General features: G+C 35.5%; 1 protein-coding gene across 1 annotated transcript in view; it reads left to right on the top strand.

Moving 5' to 3' along the window:
- Nucleotides 1-24,526, top strand: part of AP3B1 (adaptor related protein complex 3 subunit beta 1) — a 246,442-nt gene that overhangs the window by 7,800 nt on the left and 214,116 nt on the right. The window contains exon 2 of the mRNA XM_057740597.1: nucleotides 23,667-23,742. Within this exon, the coding sequence (XP_057596580.1) occupies nucleotides 23,667-23,742 (76 nt within the window). The remainder of the gene's footprint in view (nucleotides 1-23,666; nucleotides 23,743-24,526) is intronic.

The following is a 24,526-nucleotide window of genomic DNA, read 5'->3' on the forward strand; positions in this document are numbered from 1 at the left end:
CAGGTTCCTTTCAAATTACTGCTTCTGTCCTGGGTCCTGGAGCATGTAAGATTTTGCATGTGCCCTTCTAAGAGTGGAGTCTCTATTCCCCACAGTCCTCTGGCTCTCCTGAAAGTAAGCCCCATTTGTCTTCAAAGCCAAACATTCTGGGGGCCTGTCTTCCCAGTGCAGGACCCCTGGGCTGGGGAGCCTGATGTGGGGCTCAGAACCCTTGATCCTTGGGGAGAACCTCTCCAATTGTAATTATCCTCCTGTTTTGGGGTCCTCTACCTGGAGCTTTGGGTCTTGACTATACTGCATCTCTGCCCTTCCTCCCTATCTTGTTGTGGTTCCTTCTGTATATCTTAAGTTGTAGTAGATCTCTGATAGTCTTCAGGTCATTCTCATCGCTAGTTGCTCTATAAAGAGTTGAAATACTGATGTGTCCATAGGAGGACGAGAGCTCAGGATCTTCCTACTCTACTGTATTGGCCACTCCATATCACATTATTTTAGACATACTTTAAAGAGTCATTGTGTCTCCGTATGAAGTTTTAAACTTTTTTTCCCCCATTTTTTATTTATAATAATTTTAATTAGAGTCTACATCATATTTAAAATTTTTTTGATATAGCAGTTTTATAGTTCCAGTTGTTCAAAGCTTACTCTACTTTTGTTTTACTTTTCCTAGTATTTTCATTGGTACCTTTATCATTCAATCATTCTGTATTTTCATTTTGTAGTGACTCATTGAATATTTGTTGTATATTGTATAGAAGAATCTTTCACATACTCACCTAATATTACATGGTATAATTTATGTGAAGGTGCCTACCAAAGTGTTTGGCTCATAATTTTGCATAATAAATGTTTTAGGTCCTTTACTCAATTGAATGATTCCAGTTCTACTAATATTTACTGTTTCTTTAGCCGGTGTAGTTAAAAAATAAAGCATGACTGGATTCTGGGGACCTTATACAGAGGGAAAACCTAGCCTGGTATCCCTATTAAAGCATCACCCTGAAGTTAATTGTATATAGGTCCAAAACAGCCATTTTCTGTTTGTCATTGCTTGAGTTTTTGTTGTGCTTAGGGTTAATTGACTTGGAATTGTCATATAGGTGTTGAATGAATTTTACAATCAGAATTTTTGAAGTCTATACCATTCTTCAAAGACATCTTTATTTGCAAATTTGGGATTATACCATAAGTATAGTTAATTCTGTGTTTTCAGCAGAAAAATATGAAACAATTATAAGATCTTTATCTTGCCTTTAAGAATTTAATTGGTGAGATAAGGCTAATGTGAACTAATACAAGTAATACAAGTATATAATTGGTGTTAAATTGTGTAATAATTCTCAACTTTTCAATGTGATATACCTACCAAAAGGTATTTATTATAAGCCTTTATTTTTGTAAACAATGATTTACTGAAGAAAATGGACATGCTGTAATTTTGAAATGTCAAACACATTTTAGTTTGAGATGCTGAAAATGTTGGAGCCCTGAGTTAGCATATTACGAAGAGGCACAGGCTCCTCGTTGTGAATTCCTTTTTCTTGTGCGCAGGAGTCCAGTGTTGCCAGTATGAAAATACACTTCATTAATGATTTCCATAGCATACTGTTGTCCTTGTCATCATCTTCAGTTTCTGAAGATTTAATTCCCTTGAATTCTAATAACTCCAGTTTTGGTAACTACTCTCTTATTAATTCTGCTTAGCTCGTTGGAATTTATAGTCACTAGATCTAGTTACGGAGATGTTGATGTATTTGCTATGCCATATATGTAAATTGGACCCTAATTTTTTAATTTACAAAAGATATATAAAATATAAGGCAATTTCAATGTTTTATTTTATTTTGGCCGCACCACGTGGCTTGTGGGACCTTAGTTCCCCAACCAAGGATTGAACCCGGGCCACGACATTGCAAGTGCCGAGCCCTAACCACCAGACTGCCAGGAAACTCCCAATCTCAGTGTTTTATTGATCTTTCACTAAGTAAATGTCACTTGTTTCAAGATGGCTGTTAAGAAAATAAGAAAGTATGTAATGGTATCTGCAGTGCGTTCCTAGCTAGATGGACTAGTTGTTTTAGTCTTCACATAAGTAAGATTGTTGGTTCTACAAAGGGCTGACTACACAGGTTAAGGATTGTCACTTTAGTGGTGCAGTAGGGTTCCTATAATTTAATTCTTGAAGTATACTTCAAATCAAATAAGATTTTACCACATTGAGCAAAAAATGGACGAAATACTGCAGAGTCCTTACTTTCTAACAGATTATAACAGTGTTCCATTTTATTTGCTTAGCTTGCATTTCTTCTTGGAGGAGAGTCAATTCTGACTTTTACAATCTATCTTAAATACTCAACCAAGAAAATATTCATCCCTTGATATAGGATATGTTATTTTAAGATCACTGATTTTGTGAAATCCAAGGAGAAAATCTGGAATATTTAAATTTAAGCCTTACCATTAAGTCCCAAGATGTGAGATATTATTTCTAAAACTATTTAGGATTTAGGGTAACATTACTAGAACTGAATGAGTAAAACCAAAAAAAATCAGACAGATGGTCGGTTGAAATGTTCTTTTTTACTGCAGAAAAGTTACAAATGGTCGTGGAATGACAAATGTATTATAGTGGAATAATTTGACAGTATTGCAATTGTGTATATAAATGAACTACTGACAAAAACAAATTGTCTGCAGTCCAAATTCAAAATTTAAAGTGAAGAGCCCAAAGTAGAATAATCAAGAAGGAAATGATTTTCCTATATTTCACATTATTATGAATAACATTCTTTGGTTTGTATACTTAGGGAAGACTTATTTAGCATGTCAGCTGGAAAGAGTTCATAGATCTGCAAAAGTGAACAATTTATAGTCAATGTCTGCTTATTGATGGGCTGATTATTTGTATTGCTGATAGGAACTGACCTAATTAGAAGGCCAGTGTCTTTAATCCTGTAGCTGAGTGAGTTAACATGGCAGCTGGGTAAGTGAGAGACTTATGAATAAGGCTGGTCCCAATATCATGGGTTGGCAGAGCTACCCATCACTCAGCTTTACTCTAGAAATGGGTTACTTAAAGTTTCTTAAAGCCTAGGTTAAGGATGTGGTCACGAAGAATGAGAGGGGAATTTAGGACTATGGGGTAGAGGGATAAGGGGTAGAGTGGAAGGTCTGGGGCCAGATTGTGTAGGACCTTGTAAGGACTTTGGATTTTACTATGAGTGTAAAGAGAAACTGTTGGGAGGTTTTGAGCAGAATGGGCATTTTAGAAGGCAGTCAGTAACTGTTAAGTGCCTGTTGTGTGCCAGATATATTTCTTTTTTCAAAAAGGTTATGGTCTGTAGGATACTTGGGACCTGTTTATTCATTTCTAATTATTTTTCTATTAAAAAAATGGAAGTAACTTACTGATTTAACAAATATGAGTGCCTTCTCATGCTATAGGTACTATCTTGGTGCTGGGGATTAATCAATCAGTGGACAAAATGCTTTCATGGAGCATGTATTCCAATTGCAAGAAGATAGGCAGTAAGTCCATATATGGTCAGTCATTTGATGACAAGGAGCGCTATAGAGAAAAATAAGGCGGGGAAAGAGGATAGAGAGTTTAGGTGGAGATTGGGTTGAGTTTGAAATAGCAAGGTCAGGACAAGATCCTTGAGAATACTACCTGGAGTAGGGGAGGGAGTGACATGCAGACGTCTGGGGAGAAGTATTCAGGCAGGAGGAATTACATGTGCTCAGGCCCGGAGGCAGGAGAACTTCTGACCTGTTAGTATCAACAAAGAGGCCAGGATGTCTGGATAGAGTGAATGTGTGAGAAGGGAAGCATTTGGAGGGTTTTGAACAGAGGAATGAGATGATCCAGCTTTTGTTTTTAACATATCACTTTCTCCCCTGAACTAGGAATAGACCGCAGATCTGAGGCAGGGAGACCAGCAAGGAGACCACCACAGTAACCCAGGCAAGAGAAGGGAATGACTGATTCAGATTGGTGGTAGTGGAGAGCAGTGGTTGGATTCTGGGTATATTTTGAAAGTAGAGCCAATGAGATTTGCTGATAGTTTGGATGTGGTGTGTCAGAGAACAAGATACCAAGGATGGACACAAGGTTTTTTGCCTAAACAGCTTGAAGTTTGGAATTGTTATCAACTGAAGTGAAGAAGATTGTGTAAAGAGGAATTTTTTAAAGGGGGAAGAGGTTCAAGAGCTTGAGCATGTTAAGTTTGAGATACTTATTAGGCATCCAAGTGGAGATATTAAACAGGCAGTTGGATATGTGAGTCTGGAGCTTAGGGAAGAGTTAGGCTAGAGATATGAGTTTTGGAGCCATAAGGTTATAAGAGGATATTCAGTACCCTGATTGGGTGAGACATTAAGGGAGTGAATGTAGAAAGTGAGGCGGTCAGAGTACTAATCACTGGGGCATTCCTGGAGTAATTGTGTCAGATAGGGTCAAGTAAGGCAATTACAGTACTGTCCAGTGGGTTTTGGATTTGTCAATTTGGAGGTCTTTGGTGACCCTGACAAGCAGGTTAGTTGCAGTGCTGAAAGCCTGACTGGAGTGGGTTCAAGAGAGAAAGGAGAGTTGTAGTTAGTATATATTGCTGTTTAGGGGAGCAAAGAAATGGAATGGTACCTGGAAGGGAATGTTAGGTTAAGGGATTTTTTCTTTTTCTTTTTTTTAAAGATGAGAGAAACTATAAACTTTTTTGCTGATGGAACCATCTGATGAAGAGGAAGGAATAAATTGATGATGCAACAGGGAAAAGATAATCACTGGACTGATTTCCCTCTTTCCTTATAGAAAATTTAGCAAATACAGATAAGTTAAATAACAACCCTAATTTTAATACCCATAGAGAATCAGTTAACAAGATATGTCTTCCAGTCTTTTTTTGCCTATATACTGTGTATTTTTAAAGCAAAGCTATACACTCTTTTAGTGTAATATGGCATTGTAATTTGCTTTCTTCATTTACTAATATGTGAAGCCTGTTCATTTCTTAAAGTGATAGTCTTTTAGAGGCAAATTGTAATTAAGGCACTATCTTGGAAGAACCACTAAACTATTGGAAAATAGTGTCTTGTTTTAAATAGCGTCTTGTATAGAGTGGGACCTTGTTAATTATTAACTACGAAAATAAAGGGAATAACCTAACAAAAGAGTCAATACTAACGGTGTTACATGTTAGCACTGACCAGGGCTTTCCACCCATATCTGTGTACACATGAGGCAGAGGGAATAGCATACACCGTGGTTTAGAGCTGTGCCGTTCAATACTGTAGACACCAGCCAAAGATAACTATTTAAATTTAATCTAATTAAAATAAAAATTTTTAGTTTCTGAGTCACACTAGCCACTCTTTTTTTTTTTTTTTTTTTTGCTGTGTTTGGGTCTTCGTTGCTGTGCATGGACTTTGTCTAGTTGTGGCGAGCAGGGGCTACTCTTCGTTGTGGTGTGTGGGCTTCTCTGCGGTGGCTTCTCTTGTTGTGGAGCAGGGCTCTAGGGCACACGGGCTTCAGTAGTTATGGCACCCAGACTCAGTAGTTGTGGTTCATGGGCTCTAGAGCTCAGGCTCAGTAGTTGTGGCACACAGGCTTACTTGCTTCTCAGCATGTGGGATCTTCTCAGACTGGAGATCGAACCCATATCTGCTGCGTTGTCAGGTGGATTCTTAACCACTGCATCACCAGGGAAGTCCCCACTAACCACATTTTTATGTGCTCACTGTCGCTAGCAGTTACCATATTGGATAATACAGATAAAGAATATTTCTTTCTGTCATCATAGAGCATTCTCTTGGACACTGCTGGTTTAGAGGCAAGAGTTTAGGGCTTATTTAAAGGATAGGAAAAAGTTCAGTATGGCTGGAGCACAGAGTTGGAGGGAAATGTGGGGTTGGTGAAAGATGGTTGATAGGTAGTCAGGGTCCATATTATGAAGGGTCTTGAATACCATGCTCATAAATTTGGATATTATCATAAAGGTTTGCACAGTAAGGAGCTACCAAAGGATTTTAAGTAGTGGTACAATGTAGTGAAGTTTATATTTTTTAGAAAGATCACTCTGACTGCACCTGAGTGTTTGGAAGGGTTAACTATGTGAATGGTGGAAGTATTTTGTGATATTGGAAACCCAGAAGATAGAGCAAGTTTGGAGTGAGGAAGGAAAGTGTTGAGTTTGATAGTTGGGTGTCCATTAAGCAATTAGATACATAGGTGTTGTACTCAGGAGAGATACCTAGGTTGGAGATATAGGTTTGGGAGTCATCAGTTGATAGGTGATTTTGGAAACCGTTGAGGGGAAGTTGTGTGGTATGTGAGGAGAAGGCCAAGGAGGACTCTTTGTACTAAGTTAACATTGAAGGGAGTGGGAGAATGAAAGCTCACTTAGAAGACCAAGAAGAGAGAATGAAGTTTGGGGAAACCCATGAAATTCATTATACAAACAGAGCTTTTGCATTGTGCTTAAGATTTAGGAAAAGGGTCAGACCCGCTTCCTACTTCTGTAGGAGGAAGATGGCAGATTAAATTGTTTATTGTGGTTTGCTGAGACAGTATGGCATAATGCTTAAACACACCCACTCTGGAGCTACTCTGCCTGGGTATGAAAACTTGTTACGGAGTTAATAAGTGGTACTTGGGCAGGTTACTTTAGGATTCTATGCCCTTGGTTTCCTTATCTGAAAAATGGAGATGAGGATGATAATAATACTAGCACTCACTGAATTATTGTGAGGATTAAAAGATTTAACATATGTGAACAGTTAACAGTGCCTGATACATAATAAGCATGATTATTATTATTACTGTTTTAACACCATGAAGATCAATTGAGCTTTTTAAAGTTTTTTTTTTTAATAAATTTATTTAATTTATTTATTGGCTGTGTTGGGTCTTCATTGCTGTACAAGGGCTTTCTCTAGTTGCTGCGAGCGGGGGCTACTCTTCATTGTGGTGCATGGGCTCCTCGTTGTAGTGGCTTCTCTTGCTGTGGAGCATGGGCTCTAGGCATATGGGCTTCAATAGTTGCGGCACACGGGTTCAATAGTTGTGGCTCACGGGCTCTAGAGCACAGGCTCAGTAGTTGTGGAGCACAGGCTTAATTGCTCTGTGGCATGTGGAATCTTCCCAGAGCAGGGCTCGAACCCGTGTGCCCTGCATTGGCAGGTGGATTCTTAACCACTGCACCACCTAGGAAGTCCAAAAGTTTTGTTTTTAATACAATCTACTTTCTCAACTTAAAGCTTTAGAATCATTGTTAATTTTCACATTAACCAGTGTTTTATGTTTTTAATTTTCAAATTGTTAAATTTGACATTATTGTTTTTCTGAATTATATTTCACAAGTACTTGAAACTACAGAGTTATATAGAGTACCTTTAATGTGTACTGCATAAAAGTAAGTGAAGTTAATAAGCACTAGGCCAGTTCTTCTGTGTGGATACCAAGGATTTGGGAATAATGATTATAGATAGTATAAAGGAGTAAAAAAAATTTGTTTTAAACGTTTTCTTTAACCATCAGTCTTGCTGATAGGTACTCCATTGCTTTAAAGTTATCTATTCTTAGAGAAGGAGTACATTTTTCCTAAAAGATGAAGGACTTGTATATGTTTTGCTTTAACAGAAATCAAAGGAAGAGAGGGTTTCAGGAAGGAGTTAAGCAGTCAGCAGTGCCAGCTGCTGGTGAGTAGCCTAGTAAACTGAAATCAGAGGTAGTGTTTCTTGAATTTAGTGATAAGGCCGTTGTTGGTGATCATGGTGGTAACAGCAGTGTTAAGGAAAATCAAATTGCAGAGGATTGACAGATGGGAGAGAAGAGAGTAAAGGAAGAACACTTCTCCAAAGAACTTTGGCTTTCAGTGGGAGGAGATAAGGGCTGTTATGTATTTGAGAATGTATTGAGGTGAGGGAACAATATGCATAGCTATTTGTGACTAGTAGTTGCACTTTTCATTAGATTTAATCAAATTCTGTCAAAAATTTCTTTTTTCTAATAAATTTTGTAAGATTTATTATTTATTTATTTATTTAGACTGCATCGGGTCTTCGTTGCTGCATGTGCACTTTGTCTACTTGCGGAAAGCCTGGGCCCCTCTTCCTTGTGGTGCGCAGGCTTCTCATTGCGGTGGCTTCTCTTGTAGAGCACGGGCTTTAGGCGCGCGGACTTCAGTAGTTGTGGTTCATGGGCTCTAGGGCACAGGCTCAGTTGCTGCGAGGCATGTGGGATCTTCCTGGACCAGGGCTCAAACCTGTGTCCCCTGCATTGGTAGGCAGATTCTTAACCACTGCGTCACCAGGGAAGCCCCCAAAATTTCTTCTTGAAATATGTTTGTGATTATTGAAAAGGTCACTATAACATTGACCCAGAATAATATGAACAGTCAGATAACTAAAGGAATACAAATGGCTACTGCACTAGTAATCAAAGGAATGCAAACATCCTGTCTATTTTATGCAGAGGGTAGTTTTTGTTATACTTTTATTTGGCAGGCAAAAAAGTGGGCCACCGTGGGTCATTACCCAGAATTTTTGTTGAAATTTTACCTAGGTCTTGATATCCAGAAGTCTGGAACACTCTTCTGAAATTTTGAGCTCATAGCCTTCAGGGGCAGTGAGAATTTTACAAACACTTTTTACGTACTTTAATAAAATCAAAGCAGATGACAATATTTAACATTACAATTGTAGAAATGCTAGGGTTAATTAAAAGTAAATTAAATGAAGTTAAAAATACATAGTTCTTATACTTTCTGCCTATCTGACAAGATCAACAATTATAAAATAACAGATTGGTTTTCCCAAGGTGATTGGATACTTGAACATTTCTTTAAAGAGAAAATGTGGTTAACTTCATGAAAGTCAGAGATAGTTTTTGTTTACACACACATAGACACACACAGAGCCATCTTTCCTGGTACCTTGTACAATACTTAAGAAATGAATTTGGATAATAGTGACCACAACTGACTTTTTCCCCCTCTTTAGCATTCTTAGTATTTTAAAATTTTTCATTAATGAGGTAAAAATTATAAAAATTTTCAGTATAATGTGGTCAATATCATGTTTTATATTTCAAAAATTTCATACCACATATGGAAATAAATTAATCTTTTGAAAATGACAGTAGTTTTTTCAACAGATGGCAGAATTTAAATCATCATGTAAACTTCAGTGATTTGCATTTTTAGATTTTTTTCCTGTCAAGTAAGAGATTGTAGGACCTTTTTCCTGTGTCTAGGCCTACATTACCTTCATCAGGAAACTTGACAGGGCCATGTGACTTTTTAATTATGATAAAAAAATGTGTAACATAAAATTTACAGTCTTAACTATTTTTAAGTGTATGGTTCATAAGTGTTAAGTATATTCACATTGTTGTCCAACAGATTCCCCAGAACTTTTTCATTTTGTAACAGTGCCAAGTGACTTTTTAAAAACTGAATTTTTTACTGAGATTTTTAAGTGCTTCAGGGACAAAGCTTATCTAAGGTAGAGATTGAATATTGGTTTCCTCAATTCCCTGTACAGAAGGCTGATCCAAACTCATCAGATGGAAAACTTGCCTTCCGTGGCCTTGGAAAGTTTTTTTTTTTTTTTTTAAGGATTTAAAAATTAATCTAGCTTTGAGTTGGCATATTTTATTAATGTAGTAGTAGAAAACTTATATTTATTTGACTATAGTTTATGAATTTCTTGGAGGAAAATCTAATACTAATACTCAAACTTGATGCACACACTGACTCTTTGGCACGTCTGTGTTTATGCCCATCTGTTACTGTGGCACCATGCCCGTTCTTACAGTGGCATGCCAGTAGCAGTGAGGCATGTGAGCCAACAAAGATGAATTGTTTGGATGGAATACACTATTCTGTAATACTAATTAATTTTGAGCTGATGAATCTACATGAGATAATGTTAACCAAATATAGTCAAAGTCATATCAGTGAAAATAAAATTTATTTTGACTTATACAGAAGTGTATCACAGATGCTTTAGACTGCTACTGAGAATAGTTAGAATTAGTGTTTATTATGGTTCCAGTGATCAGTTTTCTTTTCATAAAAATTTTGAATTTAAAAGAAAAAAGAATGCAACAGTTTTCTTATGGTCAATTATTGATAGGGAGGAAGTGTTGAAGCGCCAAAGGCTTTGGATTTTATGCATATATTATTTTACAGTTCTTGAAATGTTTTCTTAATTTACTCAACTTTAGAAGTTCATAGCAATGTGGTAAATGGGAAGAATGTTGGATTTCAAAACAATACTCAAGTTTAATCCTTACTCTGCTGTTCCCTAATTCTGTGGTGGGATGCTTAAAAATTGTGTTTAGAATTTCTTACATGTATAATTTTCTGTTTGCATGTTGTCCTTATAGTTTCTGGGCTTCAGTTTCCTTATCGATTAAATGGTAATAATAATAGCCCCACAGGCTTCCTAGAGACTCTGTGATACTAAAATAAATAAATAAATAAAGTTACAAGTTCTAGAAAACAGTACCACTAACAGGTGGCTAAATAAGTTAATTATATGTCATAAATGTAAGGCATGTTAGTGGCCAGTTAATAATAAAGTGTATAACTCCCCCATTCCTATACCCCCCAAGATAACCGCAGTGAAAAAGTTCTTGTGTATCCTTCTAGAAAACAATTTTTAAAGCAAATGATAATATATATATTATATATAACATACATATATTATGTATATGTATGTATATGTGTGTGTATATATATATACACTATTCTTTATGTATCTTGCTCTTCCTTTAATGTGTCTTGGAGACCTGTCCATATCAGCATATGAAACTATTTCAGTCTTTTAAACTACTGTGTAATATTTCCCAGTATTCCTTTTATTTAATTAGTTCTCTTTTCTAAGAGCATTTGATTGATTGATTTCACTGTTTATTGAGTATAAGAAATACTGCAACATAAATTTTTGCATATTTGTGTGAATTTATTTGTAAGAAAAATTCCTACAGATAGAGTAGTAGGTCAAAGGTTATTACATTTTCAATTAGGATAGACCTTATTAAATGACCCTGCAGATGGGTAAGGTAATTTAGTAGAGGTTTTCTCCCTCCACTAACAGTAAAGTTTGTCTTCCTTACACCTTTGCCAATATTGGGTACCATCAAATTTCATAATATTTGCCACTCTTAGAGGTGTAAGATGTTGTTACATTGAGTCTTTACAATTGTCACTGCATTAAATCTTCCCCCTCGTATTTGTTGGTTTATTCTTTCAGTGAAATACTTTCAAATGTCCTTTGTCCATTTCCCTGTTGGATCAGCTTTTATTGATTAGTTAAGGGCCTTTTGTATTTTAAGGAAATTAGCCCTCCTATGAGATGAATCTCAAATTCATTTTGTTTTTTTGACCTAGTTTATGGCAATTATCTTTGGTGCAAAAGTTTTAAAACTTCCTGTGTTTATATTTATCAATTTTTAATGGCTTTTGAGACTCCCCCAATCTTTTAATCTTTTATTGAAAGTGGCTTCTTTGGTCTATGGTGCTCTTAAACAGTGAAAAAGAACTTTTGTCTGTTCAGACCAGTTTTTTTGTGCTTGTTTTATCTCATCTATAAATCGAGTAGCTGAGTGGCTCTGTAATATTTCCTTTAAAACTTTAAGGATGAGTAGTCACATTCTAGAAGGTATTCCTTATATCCTGAGCAAAAGTAGAATCTAATTCCTGCTGCCTGCCAACAGAATAAGTAGCTGAGGGTTTTGGTAAAGGGTTTGGCAAATTTGGAGACTTCCTGTGATACATGTATGACATCATGGTTTTTAAAACATGCACACACAGTGTGTATGCATGGAAGATGTATGGCTAGTTTTTAATCTTTATTGGGGTCATGGACCCTTTTGAGAATCCAGTGAAACCTTAGAGTTTTCCTGTATCCCTCTAAGGAACACAATTAGCATATAGCCAATGTTCATTTATTCTTTCAGCTATTTATTTATTGTGTGTTTAGTGAACTTGAGAAAACAACTGTAGTCTACATTTATAGACCCTTTGTAGACCTTCTTTTGGGTGTTTATATATGCATGTTTATTCCTGCCATATAGTATCTTTGCAAAATTCTTATGGTTGGCTCCTTGTCATTTGAGACCTCAGCTTAATTGATCACCTCTAGTCATAGAGGTCTTTTGTGATTGCCCAGTCTTACTTTATTGTATTACCCTATTTTAATTATTTGAATAGTACCTATTTTGTCTTTCTATCTTTGTTTTCCTTCCCTTTACCTCTCTCCTCCCTCCCTCCCTCTCCCTTCCCTCTTCAGTCATTTCTGTCATTCCCCCTCACCCCTGCCCCACCCCACTGCATTCTCACTTAGAATGTAAGTCCCAGTACTTAGAACAGTTCCTGGAACCTAGTAGATACTGAATGAATGAGTGTGCTAGGCCCAGTGATAAGTGCTTTACAGTGATCTCATTAAGTCTTTTTTTTTTTTTGGCACACGGGCTTAGTTGTTCCGCGGCATGTGGGATCCTCCTAGAGCAGGGATGGAACCCGTGTTCTCTGCATTGGCAGGTGGATTCTCAACCACTGCGCCACCTAGGAAGCCGCCCTCATTAAGTCTTCATAACAACCTATTTCAAAGATATCAGCCTTTAGTTTTGCTGATTTTTCTCTATTGTAGTTCACTTTCTATTGTATTGAATTCTCCTCTCATCCTTTAATTCTTTACTTGTTCTTTGCGTTTAACTGACTATTCTTTTTCTAGTTTCCTGAAATAGAAGGTTAGAATATTGATTTTCAGTCTTTCTTCTTTTGTATTGCATTTAGAAATATAAAGTTACTTCTAACTACTGCTTTCTCTGTATCTCATGAGTTGTGAAATGTTGCTGTTTTATTACTCAATTCAAACTATTTTCTAATTTCCCTGATGATTTCTTCTTTGGCCCATAGGTTGTTTAAAGTGTGCAGCTTATCTTTCCAAGCATCTGAGCATTTTCTAGTTAATTTTCTATTATTGATTTTTAGTTAGAGTCCACATAGCCTCTGTGATTTTAGACCTTTGAAATTTAAGATCTTATCCAGCATATAGTCTGTTTTGGTAAATGTTCTACGTGCACTTGGAAAGAATGTTTGTTCTGCAGTTGTTGGATATAGTTCTGTCCATGTCAGGTTAAGCTGTTATTTGTATTGTTTAGATTTTCTACATCTTTACTGAATTTTTTATCTACTTGTCTATCTAAGAGAGGTGTGTTAAGTTTGCCAATCATGATTGTGGATACATGTTTTTCTTCTATTAGTTCTGACAGGTTTTGCTTTATAGATGGAAGCTATAAATTTAGAATACATATAAATTGCATATAAATTTAGAATTATTTTATCTTCCTTTTGAAATTATATCCTTTTATATCCTGGCAGCAGATCCTCAGCAGTTTTTGGTCTGAAAACTACTTTTTTTCACCTTCAGTTACGAAGGATATTTTCAGTGGGTATAGAATTGTATGTTGCCTTTTTTTCTTTCAGCTTTTTACAGATGTTATTTCATTGTTTTCTGGCCTCTGTAAAGTCTGTTGAAAAGTTGACTTTCAGTATTATTGTTGGTCCTTTTAAAACAGGGATTAGCAAACTATGGCCTGCCCATTGTATAAAGTTTTATTAGAACATAGCCATGCCCATTTATTTATGTATTGTATATAGCTGATTTTACTCTACAGTCATCAGAGATGGTATGGCCTGTAATGTCTAAAATATTTATTAATTGGCCCTTTACAAAAAGATTTGTTGACCCTTTCCTTAAGGAAGTGTCTTTTTCTTACATGCTTTTAAGGTTTTTTTCATTGTATTTTGATTTTCAGCAGTTTGTGCTAGGGCTAGTGTAGTTTCCTTTATATTTTTCTTGTTTTCTTATGATTTTAAAATATGTGGGTTTATGTCATTCATCAATTTGGAAAAATTCTTAGCCATAAACTTTAAAAAAAATTTTTTTTAATTTTTTTAAGCTCTTTATTGGAATATAATTGCTTTACACTGTTGTGCCAGTTTTTGCTGTACAACAAAGTGAATCAGCTGTATTTAGCCATTAACTTTTGAAATATTGCTTTTGTCCCATTCTTTTTCTCTCTCCTCTCTTTTTAGGACTCTAATTAAAGATATTTTAGATATTTTGACTATATTTGACGTGTTTCTGATGTACTGTTTGGTGTTTTCCATACTTTTATTTCTTGGTGCTTCAAATTGTATATTTTCTCTTGACCTGCCTTCACATTCAACAATCCTATCTTCTGCTATTTCCAGTCTGCTGTTAAGCCTATCTAGTGAGTTCTTAATTTCATAAACTGCACTTTTCATTTCTGAATATTCATTTGATTATTTTGTATAGATTCTGCTACTTTATTGACATTCTCTATCATTTTGTCTCTTTTGTCTATCTTTTCCTACATCTTCCTGACCATGTTAATTGTAATTGTTTTAAAGTCCCTATCTGATAACTCTAGTATCTGAATTACCCATGGATCTGTTTCTATTCCTTTTTGTTCTCTCTCTCTTCTCTTTCTTCCTTCCTTCCTTCCTCCCTCCCTCTCTCCCTCCCTATATCTCTCTTTCTTGTCATTTGTTCCTGTTTTTAGCATGTCTCTGAAGTTTTGATTGCTAAATAATTAGCAATCAGATGCTAGATAATTAGGATAAGAACATTGATGAGTCTCTGGATGACATCTTCTTCCAAAGAGGGTTGTGGGTTTTTTTTCTGACAGCAGATAGAGTTCTAGCAGACCACTTTGATCCTGTTTAAGCTGAGTTTTAGGCTTTTAAAGGTCTTGTCTATTTCAGTTTTTTCTTATACTATTAGGGAATATCCTTAGTTTTCAGTTGTGGTCCTTCTGTGGTCTTAACTGAAAATCCAGGGTATTTGCCAACACCTCTCTACTTGGGAGACTTGATTTCCAGTTTCTCTTCCCAGCACCGTGTGGTTGTTGAAATCTCTGCTCAGGTAGTTAACCTCCCAGCTGTTGTTTTTTTGCTGGATTTTTCAGAATCTTGCCCTGTGAAAATGTAGTCAACTACTTGAAGGGAGTTTGTACACAGATTTTTGTGTTCCTTTTCACTGGTTCCCTCCTCTGTAATTTCGCCCTTCATGTTCCAGTGCCTTTCGTAGCCCCAAACTTTAACATTTGTCTCCTCAGTCTTGTAAAACTGTGATTTCTCTTTGGGTTCTGTTCTCCTAGATAGCAATTTGGGAAATGCAGTCAGGGGAAAAAGCTGATGTGAATAAAAGGCATGCTCTATGCTTCTCTTCTTTCCAGGATCTTGGCCCCTTAAGTCGTGCCTGCATGGGTTGATCTCCAGTGCCTTGCGAAAGCTACTTTATTTGTTTCTTCCAGCTTTTATAGTCATTTTCTGTGGCAAGTTTAGTATCTTACAAGTTACAGCACCACGGGCAGATCTGGAAGTCCCTACAGTGTATTCTAAACATAACAGCCAGAATGATTCTGTATGTGTATTAGGTTATGACTCCTCTATTCAGAAGCCTCCAGTGGTTCCTTACTTCACTCAGAGTAAACACCAAAGCCTTTAGTATTATTTACCCTCCTTCATCGTCTCTGCCTAGAGTGCTGTTCCTCCCAGTTCTTCCCCTCCAGTATCTAAATGGCTGACTCCCTCACTTGCAGATCTTTGTACAGATGTCTCTTTATTTAGCCTTTCTGACCACCCTATTTAAAATTACCTCCTTTTCCTCCTGCATTCTCTTTCCCTTTGCTGTTTTTCCCTCATATCATCTCATGACTGTAAAATTTACTTTTTTATTATGTTTGTTGTCTCTTACTTATTAAAATGAAAACCCTACAAGGGCAAGGATTTTTGTCGTTTTTGCTCACTTGTATGTCACAAATGCAAATGAGAACCAAATGAGAATTAAGCATTACAGAATCTAAAGGAAAAGGGAATTTAAAGATGGGAGAGTAGTGGTCAGTTATATCAAATAATCTGAAAGCATTCATGAGATTTTTGCATTGGATTTTTAAATAAGGAAATTATTCGTTACTTTTGAGAGAGAAGTTTTTATAGAGGAATAAGAGAGAAAAAGATTACCAAGAGTTGAGGATGTTGTGATAGCAATTGTAGACTATTTTTTTTAATTTTGTGAACAGTATAAGAGGAAAAGTTCATATTTACTTGGATAATTCATAGTTGCTCCTTTTAGAGGGTTAATAGATGGATGATTAGGTAGTTGGAATTTTCTTGTTTTACTCACTCTTGTATTTATTAAGTGAATACTTTGTGCCGAAAACTGCATAAGGTTCTGAGCATCATCCAAGGGATGAACATATAGGCCCTAACTGAACTGAAAATTACTAAGCCTTCACCTTGTGGATGTAAACTCATTATGAAGGACAGTTCCTTTAGCTGCACAGCACTAGAAAAAAGTAACTTCTGACTCTTATTCCCAGCCATTTTTTTCTGCATATACCTATTCATATATACAGTGGACCTCTTGGAATAGAAGTATCTTTCGTTTGAGTAGTTCTCAAAGCATGAAGAGGTGCCCATGTTTTAGAATTTTTTGGTAGCGTTTCAGAAAGATCCAGCTTGCCCCTTCTCAAAAGATTTCTATGTATCCTTTTGGGGATGTACCTCTGATTGTAAATCACTATTCCTTATCACTTTTCCCAATCCATCATTCCTGGATTTAAATTTCAGGTGTTGCTTTCTATTGTACACAAATTCTGGTGATTCGTTTGAGGGAAAAGGAAGTAATTGTGTAGTGCAGTGCTCTCAAACTGGTGAAGGACCTTTTTTTTTTTTAAATTTCTAGTCCATTATGGATGGATACTTCTGTAAAATGCAATAAAAAATAAATTGCTAGAAAAACGAAATGAAAAAAAAGCATGCAAAATGCAAGCTCCAATTTTCTATTAGGTTCCAAAATATGAAATTCTGCTTTTGGCTTGCTGGAAGTGCTTGCTCTCAGTTTCTGTTTGTATCTCCTTCCGGATTAGTAACAGAAATGTATGGATCAGTAGTGGTTCTTGGACCAGTCTTTCTCAGATCACACTTTGAGAAGCACTGAGATCGTGTACAGTGCTGCATAGTGTTAATATGCCCCTTCACTTACACTGCCTTTCAAAGGAGTACAGGGTTTTAATGAGATGAATTGCAGATTTTTAAAAAAGGTAACTTATACAATGTAAAAGACCTACTACGTTTTAAATTCTGAAAGGTAACTGGTGAAATTTGGCTCTTCAGTTAGTTGCTGCTTTATGTAGGCATTGAAGTAAAAGGAACTTCTTGGTAATAGTAAGATTTTCTTTAGCCTTCCAGTTAACATATTTTTCTCTAGTCCTTGAAAGTATAAAAACAGGCATATTTTGAACATGAAAGGAAAAGTTATACCGCTTAAGACCACAAGATGTCACTTATGTAAAAAATAAAGTTGGTATTTTAATACTCAAAGCTGGATAGCTACAGGTAAATACGTAAATGAAGAACGAGGTAAATTAAAAAACAATATTTGAAACAAGTATTGGTTTTTGGTAAAGAGTCAATGAAAATGTTACTAATTCAGCATTATTTTAAATCAACTCTTGATGTTTAACAAAAGGAATTTCTTAATTTCTGAGATTAATGTAGTAATACATGTTAATAGGCCCTATTTGAATCCTTATAATGAAGGAAATAGACCCAAAATGACTCAATACAAGTGAACGTATTTTGAGGATAAATTACGTGTTATGGTATTAACTTTCCCAAATCTTACTGTTTTGGTGAAAAGCAAAGAGGAATTTGGGTAGAGTTAAGTAATTTATATCAGAATTTTCAATAGGTCTTTATGACGTATCTGAGAAGTTGAATATTACGTCAGGTTGAAACAGTGCCTAGGATTTTCTTGTCTCTTTTCTCTGAACCTCAAAGGTATTACCTCTGTACCTATGTTAACACCAAAGATATTTATATTTGTTGTTCAAGACCATCTTTTCTGTTAAACATGAAGAGGAAAACCTTTGGTTTTAATATCAGGTTCCTGTTCTCTTGTTTTTAGTTTTAGAGAGCGGGTCAGGACCTAAAGGTGGTTGGGAAGTGGACTGTGGCATCTCGAGCTTTAGAGGAACGAACCAAGTTTCCATTAGGCCGTGAATAAGATTACATCTGGGGTTAGAGGTTGGAATGTCTTAAAAATTGCCACTTCATTATTCTTCATTGCTCACTTCTCTCTCCAGATAACACTGGTGGAGAAGATGGGTGGAACACTCTTTGGGAAAAAAGGGATCAGACATGAGAAAATGAATTTTCTTTCTTTTTTTGAGAAGTATATGTGTGGGTCACATATATTTCTGTTTATGTTTTCTTTCTGTTTACTTCTTATCTAATTACTTCAGCTTTTTTCATGTCTTATTTCCCCAAAATTTTTAGGTTTTTTTTTTTTTTTTTTTTTTTTTTTAATAAAAGTCTGCATGGTTAGTAAGTAAATAGGAAAATAACAAAAAGTGGAAGGAAAAAACCTCATTTGTGGTTTCATTAATTTTTGTTTCTTTTTAGTTAACAGTGCAGTGTGAAAGAACAAGAAGTTTTAAGAAAGAATTCTGAATTCATTACAGAGAATAATTATAGTATTTTATATTTGGTAGTTGTATGTCCTTAGATGTAGTTCTTCTATGTTGCTGTCTTCTTATTTGTATATTTTCTAGCTATATTTTTAATTAGAGAAAAGTAGTTATTATAATTAATTATTTTTGTATCCTGCTAGTGGTCACCGTTGCATTTAATTTTATGAACTGTTTGGAAAGGAAGAGAAATTTTTTTCATAATAAATCCTATTGCCTCTGCTTTTTTGGGGAAAAATGTACTTAGCTTCCATTTGTCTATTTTTTTTTTTACTGCCATTGCAGTTTGAAACATTTAACTCCTGTATTAGTTTGCCAGGACTTCCATAACAAAATGCCACAGACTTGGTGGCCTAATTAATAGAAATTTATTTTCCCCAGATTCTGGAGGCTAGAAATCTTAAGATCAAAGTTTCGGGAGATTTAGTTTCCTCTGAGGCTTCTCTCCCTGGCTTGCAAATAGACACCTTCTTGCTGTGCCCTCAAATGGTCATCTCTTGGTCTTTGTGTATCTGTCCTAATCTGCTCTTATGAAAAAAATCAGTCATATTGGATTAGGGCCCACCCATATTGACCCCATTTTAATTTAATTACCTCTTTAATGGCTCTATCTCCAAATACATTCATATTCTGTGGTATTGGGGATTAGGATTTTAACATAGGAAATTTGGAAGGGACACAAATCAGCCCATAATAACACATGATCAATCATTAATTATTGGTAAGTGCTTACTCCCTACATTAGGCCTAAATTTGTAAAATGTACAAAGTATTTTTGTTAAGGCTGATGAAAGGGCTCCTAATACTTTGTGTGTGTGCATGTGCGCACATGTGCTGGAACCATATTGCATGTGGAGTAAATTTTTTAAATCTCTTTTTTGGAGAGTTTGTTATATCGATAGAAACTATTAAAAATTGCTAATCATAAACTAGGTATTACTACTACAAGTAATTATTACTGTTTGTAATACTACAGTCTTAATTTCTTGTCAGTTTTCTTATAGTCATTTAAGAGGCTTTTCCTTGTTGTCCTAAAATAAGATTCAGTGATTTAAATTCCTGAGTAAGCTTGAAGCTTAAACGTGATACTCTAATTTCAAAGTATCAAAATGTGGCTTATCTGATCCTTAATAATGTATTTCTCAGAATTAGGTATATGTCTTTTAGTCTTCTTTTGGAGGATTAGTGTCTTATTCACATATGTGAATAAAATGCTATGAAACTTTTCAGTATCATTTTTATGGAGGTATAATTTGCATATAATGAATTACCCACCTAAAGATTATAATTAGTTGAGTTTTGACAGATGATACACAGTTAAGAAATACAGAACGTTTCCATCTTCTTATGGAATAAGAAATTTTTTAATGTCCCTTTCATGTTCATTTCTCCTTATGCCTATGTTACCACTGACCTTGGTTCTGTCACTACAGGTTAGTATACATTTTCTAGAACTTTAAATGAATTAAATTATGCTCTTTGTGTCTGGTGTCTTTCACTCACATAATGATTTTGAGAATTCATCCATCTTGTTGCATGTATCAATGGTTAGTTGTTTTTCATTGCTGGGTAGTCTTCCAGTGTATGGCTAAATCACATTTTGCTGATGGACGTTTAGATTGTTTGTAGTTTTTTACTATGTGTAAAGCTGCTATGAATAAGTTATTATGTGGAAATATGTTTTCATTTCTCTGAAAAGTGGAATGACTGGATCACATAGTAGGTTTATGTTTAAAATTCCCAGTTTTCCAAAGTGGTTGTACTGCTTTACATTCCTACTGGCAGCGCGTGAGAGTTCTAGTTGCTTCATAATCTTGGCAGCATTTGTTATTGTCATTGTCTTAATTTCATCTGTTCTCATGGGTGTGTAATGGTATCTCATTTAATTTGCATTTTCTGATCATTAATGACCCGAAGTATCTTTTCATGTACTTACTGGTATTCCTAATCTTCTTTTGTGAAAGGTCTGTTCAAATTTTTTGACCATTTTTACAAATTGGTTTCTCTTTTTATAAATGAGTTGTAATTGTCATATAACTTTTTTCTAATTAAACTTTTGATTTTGAGATAATTGTAGATTTGTATGCAGGTACAAAAAATAATGCAGAGAGATCCTGTGTACCCTTTACCCAGTTTCCTTCAATGACAAACTATACTACAATATCACAACCAAGATGTTGACATTGACATACTTCACCAGTCTTCTTCAGATTTCCCCAGTTTTACTTGTACTTGTGTGTGTGTGTGTGTGTGTGTGTGTGTGTGTGTGTTGGGGTGGTGTTCTGTTCCGTTTAATCATTTGTAGTTTTATGTAGCCACCTCGAAGTTAAAGGTACAACAGTTTCATCACCATAGGGATCTCTTGTGTTGTCTTTTTATATCCACGTTCCCCGCTTCTTGTCCTTACCCTCAGCAACCACGAATTTTTATCCATTTCTAAGTGGCACCTAAGATTTCGTTATGGAATTATTTTTCAGTGTTCTCTGGTGTTCTCTTCTGAAGACACTTTATTGATTTTTGCAATATGGATATGAATTTTCCAAATCTTCAAGTTCTAGTTCCTTTTTGCTTAACAATTCCTTCAATTTATCTTTTTTCTCATTTTACTATAAGCAGTAAGGAGAAACCAGGCTGTGACTTCCACACTTTGCTTAGAAATCTCCTCAGCTAAATATTCAAGTTCATCACTTTTTTTTTCTAAATGAGTTTTTTTAATAATATTTATTTACTTATTTATTTGCTGCATTGGGTCTTCATTGCTGCTCTGGTTGCGGTGAGCAGGGGCTGCTCTTCATTGTGGTGTGCAGGCTTCTCATTGCAGTGGTTTCTCTTGTTGCATAGCATGGGCTTTAGGTGCACAGGCTTCAGTAGTTGTGGCACGTGGGCTCAATAGTTGTGACTCGTGTGCTCTAGAGCGCAGGCTCTGTAATTGTGGTGCATGGGCTTAGTTGTTCCTCAGCACGTGGGATCTTCCTGGACCAGGGCTCCAACCCATGTCCCCTGCATTGGCAGGCAGATTCTTAACCACTGTGCCACCAGGGAAGTCCCAAGTTCATCACTTTTAACTTGTACTTTCCACAAAACACTGGAACATAGTTGGGCCAAGTTCTTTTCACTTTGTAATAAAGATTGCCTTTCCTCCAGTTTCCAGTAATATGTTCCTCGTTTCCATATGAGATCTCATCAGAATCACCTTTAACTCCATAGTACTTACCAAGAGTCTCTTCAAGGCATGTTTTAAAAAGAAAACCCATGCACTTCAAAACTGTTCCAGCCTCTCCCTGTTGCCCAGTTCCACACTTTTAGGTTTTTATTACCTGAACACGTCATTTCTTGTTACCAAAACCTGTAATAGTTTGTTAAGGCTGCCAAAACAAAATACCACAGACTGTATGGCTTAAACAACAGAAATTTATTTCTCATAGTTTCTCACAATCCTTCTAGGAGGCTGGATGTCCAAGATCAAGGTGTTGGCAAGTTTGTTTTGTCCTGAGGCCTCTCCTTGCCTTGCAGGTGGCAAGGTGGCTGTCTTCACACTGTGTTCTCATTTGGCCTCTTCTCTGTGCATGTGCACCACTTTCTCTCTTAGGACGTCAGTCCTTTTGGATGAGAATCCCATCCTTATGACCTCATTTCGTGCTAACTACCTCTTTTAAAAGGCCCTATTTCCACATAAAGTCACATTGAGGGTCAGGGCTTCAGCGTGTGAATTGCGGGGGGTGGGGTGGGGGTGGGGCACAAATCAGCCTGTAACAGTGTCTTTTGCCCCTTTTCTAATTGAATTGGTTGTTTTTTTACTGTTAAATTTTGGGAGTTCTTTTTATATTCTGGATACTAGACTTTTGCATATATGGGTGACAAATGTTTTCTGCCAATCTGTAATTTGCCTTTTTCTTCTTAAGAGAGAATTCCCTAGAACAAGTTTTAAATTGTGATTAAATTAATTAACCAGTGTTGCCTTTTATGGACTGTGCTTTTGGTGTCAAGTCTAAGAACCCTTTGTCTAGCTATGCAGTAACTTTAAAAAATCTGTTTTGCTATGTTGAAGGAAAAATGAATCGAGATTACAAATCATGAATTTTTTTTATTGCTGGGAGGAATTTTTGAATTTGCTGGAGGAAACACTCACTTTGAAGAATAGGGGTAGGTCAGTTGTAAGCAAAAAAAAAAAAAATACATTGGGAGGCAATCATATATGGATTTTTCTCCTTTTTTGCAGCCTTTTGTATAAAGGCATTGATCGTTTTTGTTCTGAATTATCTCTTAAGGATGTTTGTATAGCGAGCAGCTTTTTTTTGTTTTTGTTTTTGTTTTTATTTGTTTAGCAAGCAGCTTTGGAAAGGAGAAAATGTCTACCACTTCAGCAAAGTTATATTACTTGGTGGCATCATCATCTGTTTGGTCATCCAAGCAGGGAATGGGCGTATCCTTATTGAGTGTCCCTATCTTATCCTTTACATTCAGTCCCTGCATCCCACTGATTTCAGCTTCCAAGAAGTTCTTAAATCTGTCCTACAGTTTCATCCTATCACTAACTTCTCTGGTTCATCACCTCATCCTCTCATTTAGATGTTTGAATTGCCTTAACTTAATTCTTTGAATTAGGGAGTGTCGATGTGGGTTTCCCTATATATTTATGTTTTTTTCCTTTATGCGAGATAGGGAGCAAAAAGGGATGTGTGAATGACACATAGACTTTTTTTATTCAGTGTTCTTGCTTGACATATTTTGAAGTTCTTACATTTTGGCTTAAGAAAATATTTTAGTGCTTATTCAAGAATTTTTATTATTTCTTATTTTCTGATGATTATACAAAAGAAATTTTGGGATGAGAGACTCTGTATGCCTCTGATCATTGATATTTTGCCCAGAATTGAGGAATAGTTTTATATACTTTTTTATTGATAGGCTTCGTGACAAGATAGCACTTTGATATTATTTTGTAGGGTTAGATGAGAAATATATATTTAATTATAAATAAGAAAGTAGTTATGTAACATTGTATGTCATTATTTCTAATTCTTGTACTATTAAAATTATGTTTTAAAACCTGTGTAACGTAAAAATCTAAATATGCAATTTTTTCTTTTCTTTTGTATAGGAATGAAGATCTAAAGCAAATGTTAGAGAGCAGCAAAGATTCTGCTAAATTGGATGCTATGAAACGGATTGTTGGGGTAGGTAAAATAGATCATTTTGACTTGGATAAATGACAAGTAGTGATATATTAAAAATATATGTTAAAGAATATGTTAGATACCAAATCTGTCCTTTATTATTAACTGAAAACTTCCTGTCTAAAATGTTTTGGAAGAAGTAATGAAGTGACAAAATTCAGAAACTTGAGTTCTAGTTCTATCTTTTCTGTTTTTTAAATTTCCATATCTCTAATATTAACGTATTTCTTCTGTCAGAGAGAGCATGCTAATCAGTTTGAAGACAAAATAAGATTATATACAACGATATTTTGACTTTCTACAAAGAGGAATACTAATGAGCTAAAGGATTTTTTTTTTTGCCATTTTATGACATAAAAATTGTGAGGATGCTTTCTTCTGATTTTCAAATTCCGTTACTACCAATAGAAATGCTTTATTCAATTTATCAGTGTAGAACTTCTAATGAATATTAGTAAAAGTAAGAGCATTCTCTGGTTTCAGTTGTAATGCAGAGTTCAAACAATGGACTAATATGTTATTATGTAGGGGGGTTCCATTATCAGAGAACTAAAAATATAATGCAATTTCTGATTATATATAAAATCTTAAGTATTTTTGCAATTTGTGTTGGTCCAGCTCTAGGTTTGTTTTGTTTTTTGTTTTTTCTTCATTTGATTGTTTACATTCACTGGAAGAAACTGGCTTAATTCAGTGACAATCTGATGTTAAAGAGTTCTGCTTGTCTCAGTGGAATTAAATTCATAAAACCTGACTTTATTACTACTATGCTTTTTTCACCACC

The sequence above is a fragment of the Hippopotamus amphibius genome, chromosome 1 (assembly GCF_030028045.1).
Source record: "Hippopotamus amphibius kiboko isolate mHipAmp2 chromosome 1, mHipAmp2.hap2, whole genome shotgun sequence".
NCBI classification, from domain to species: Eukaryota; Metazoa; Chordata; class Mammalia; order Artiodactyla; family Hippopotamidae; genus Hippopotamus; species Hippopotamus amphibius.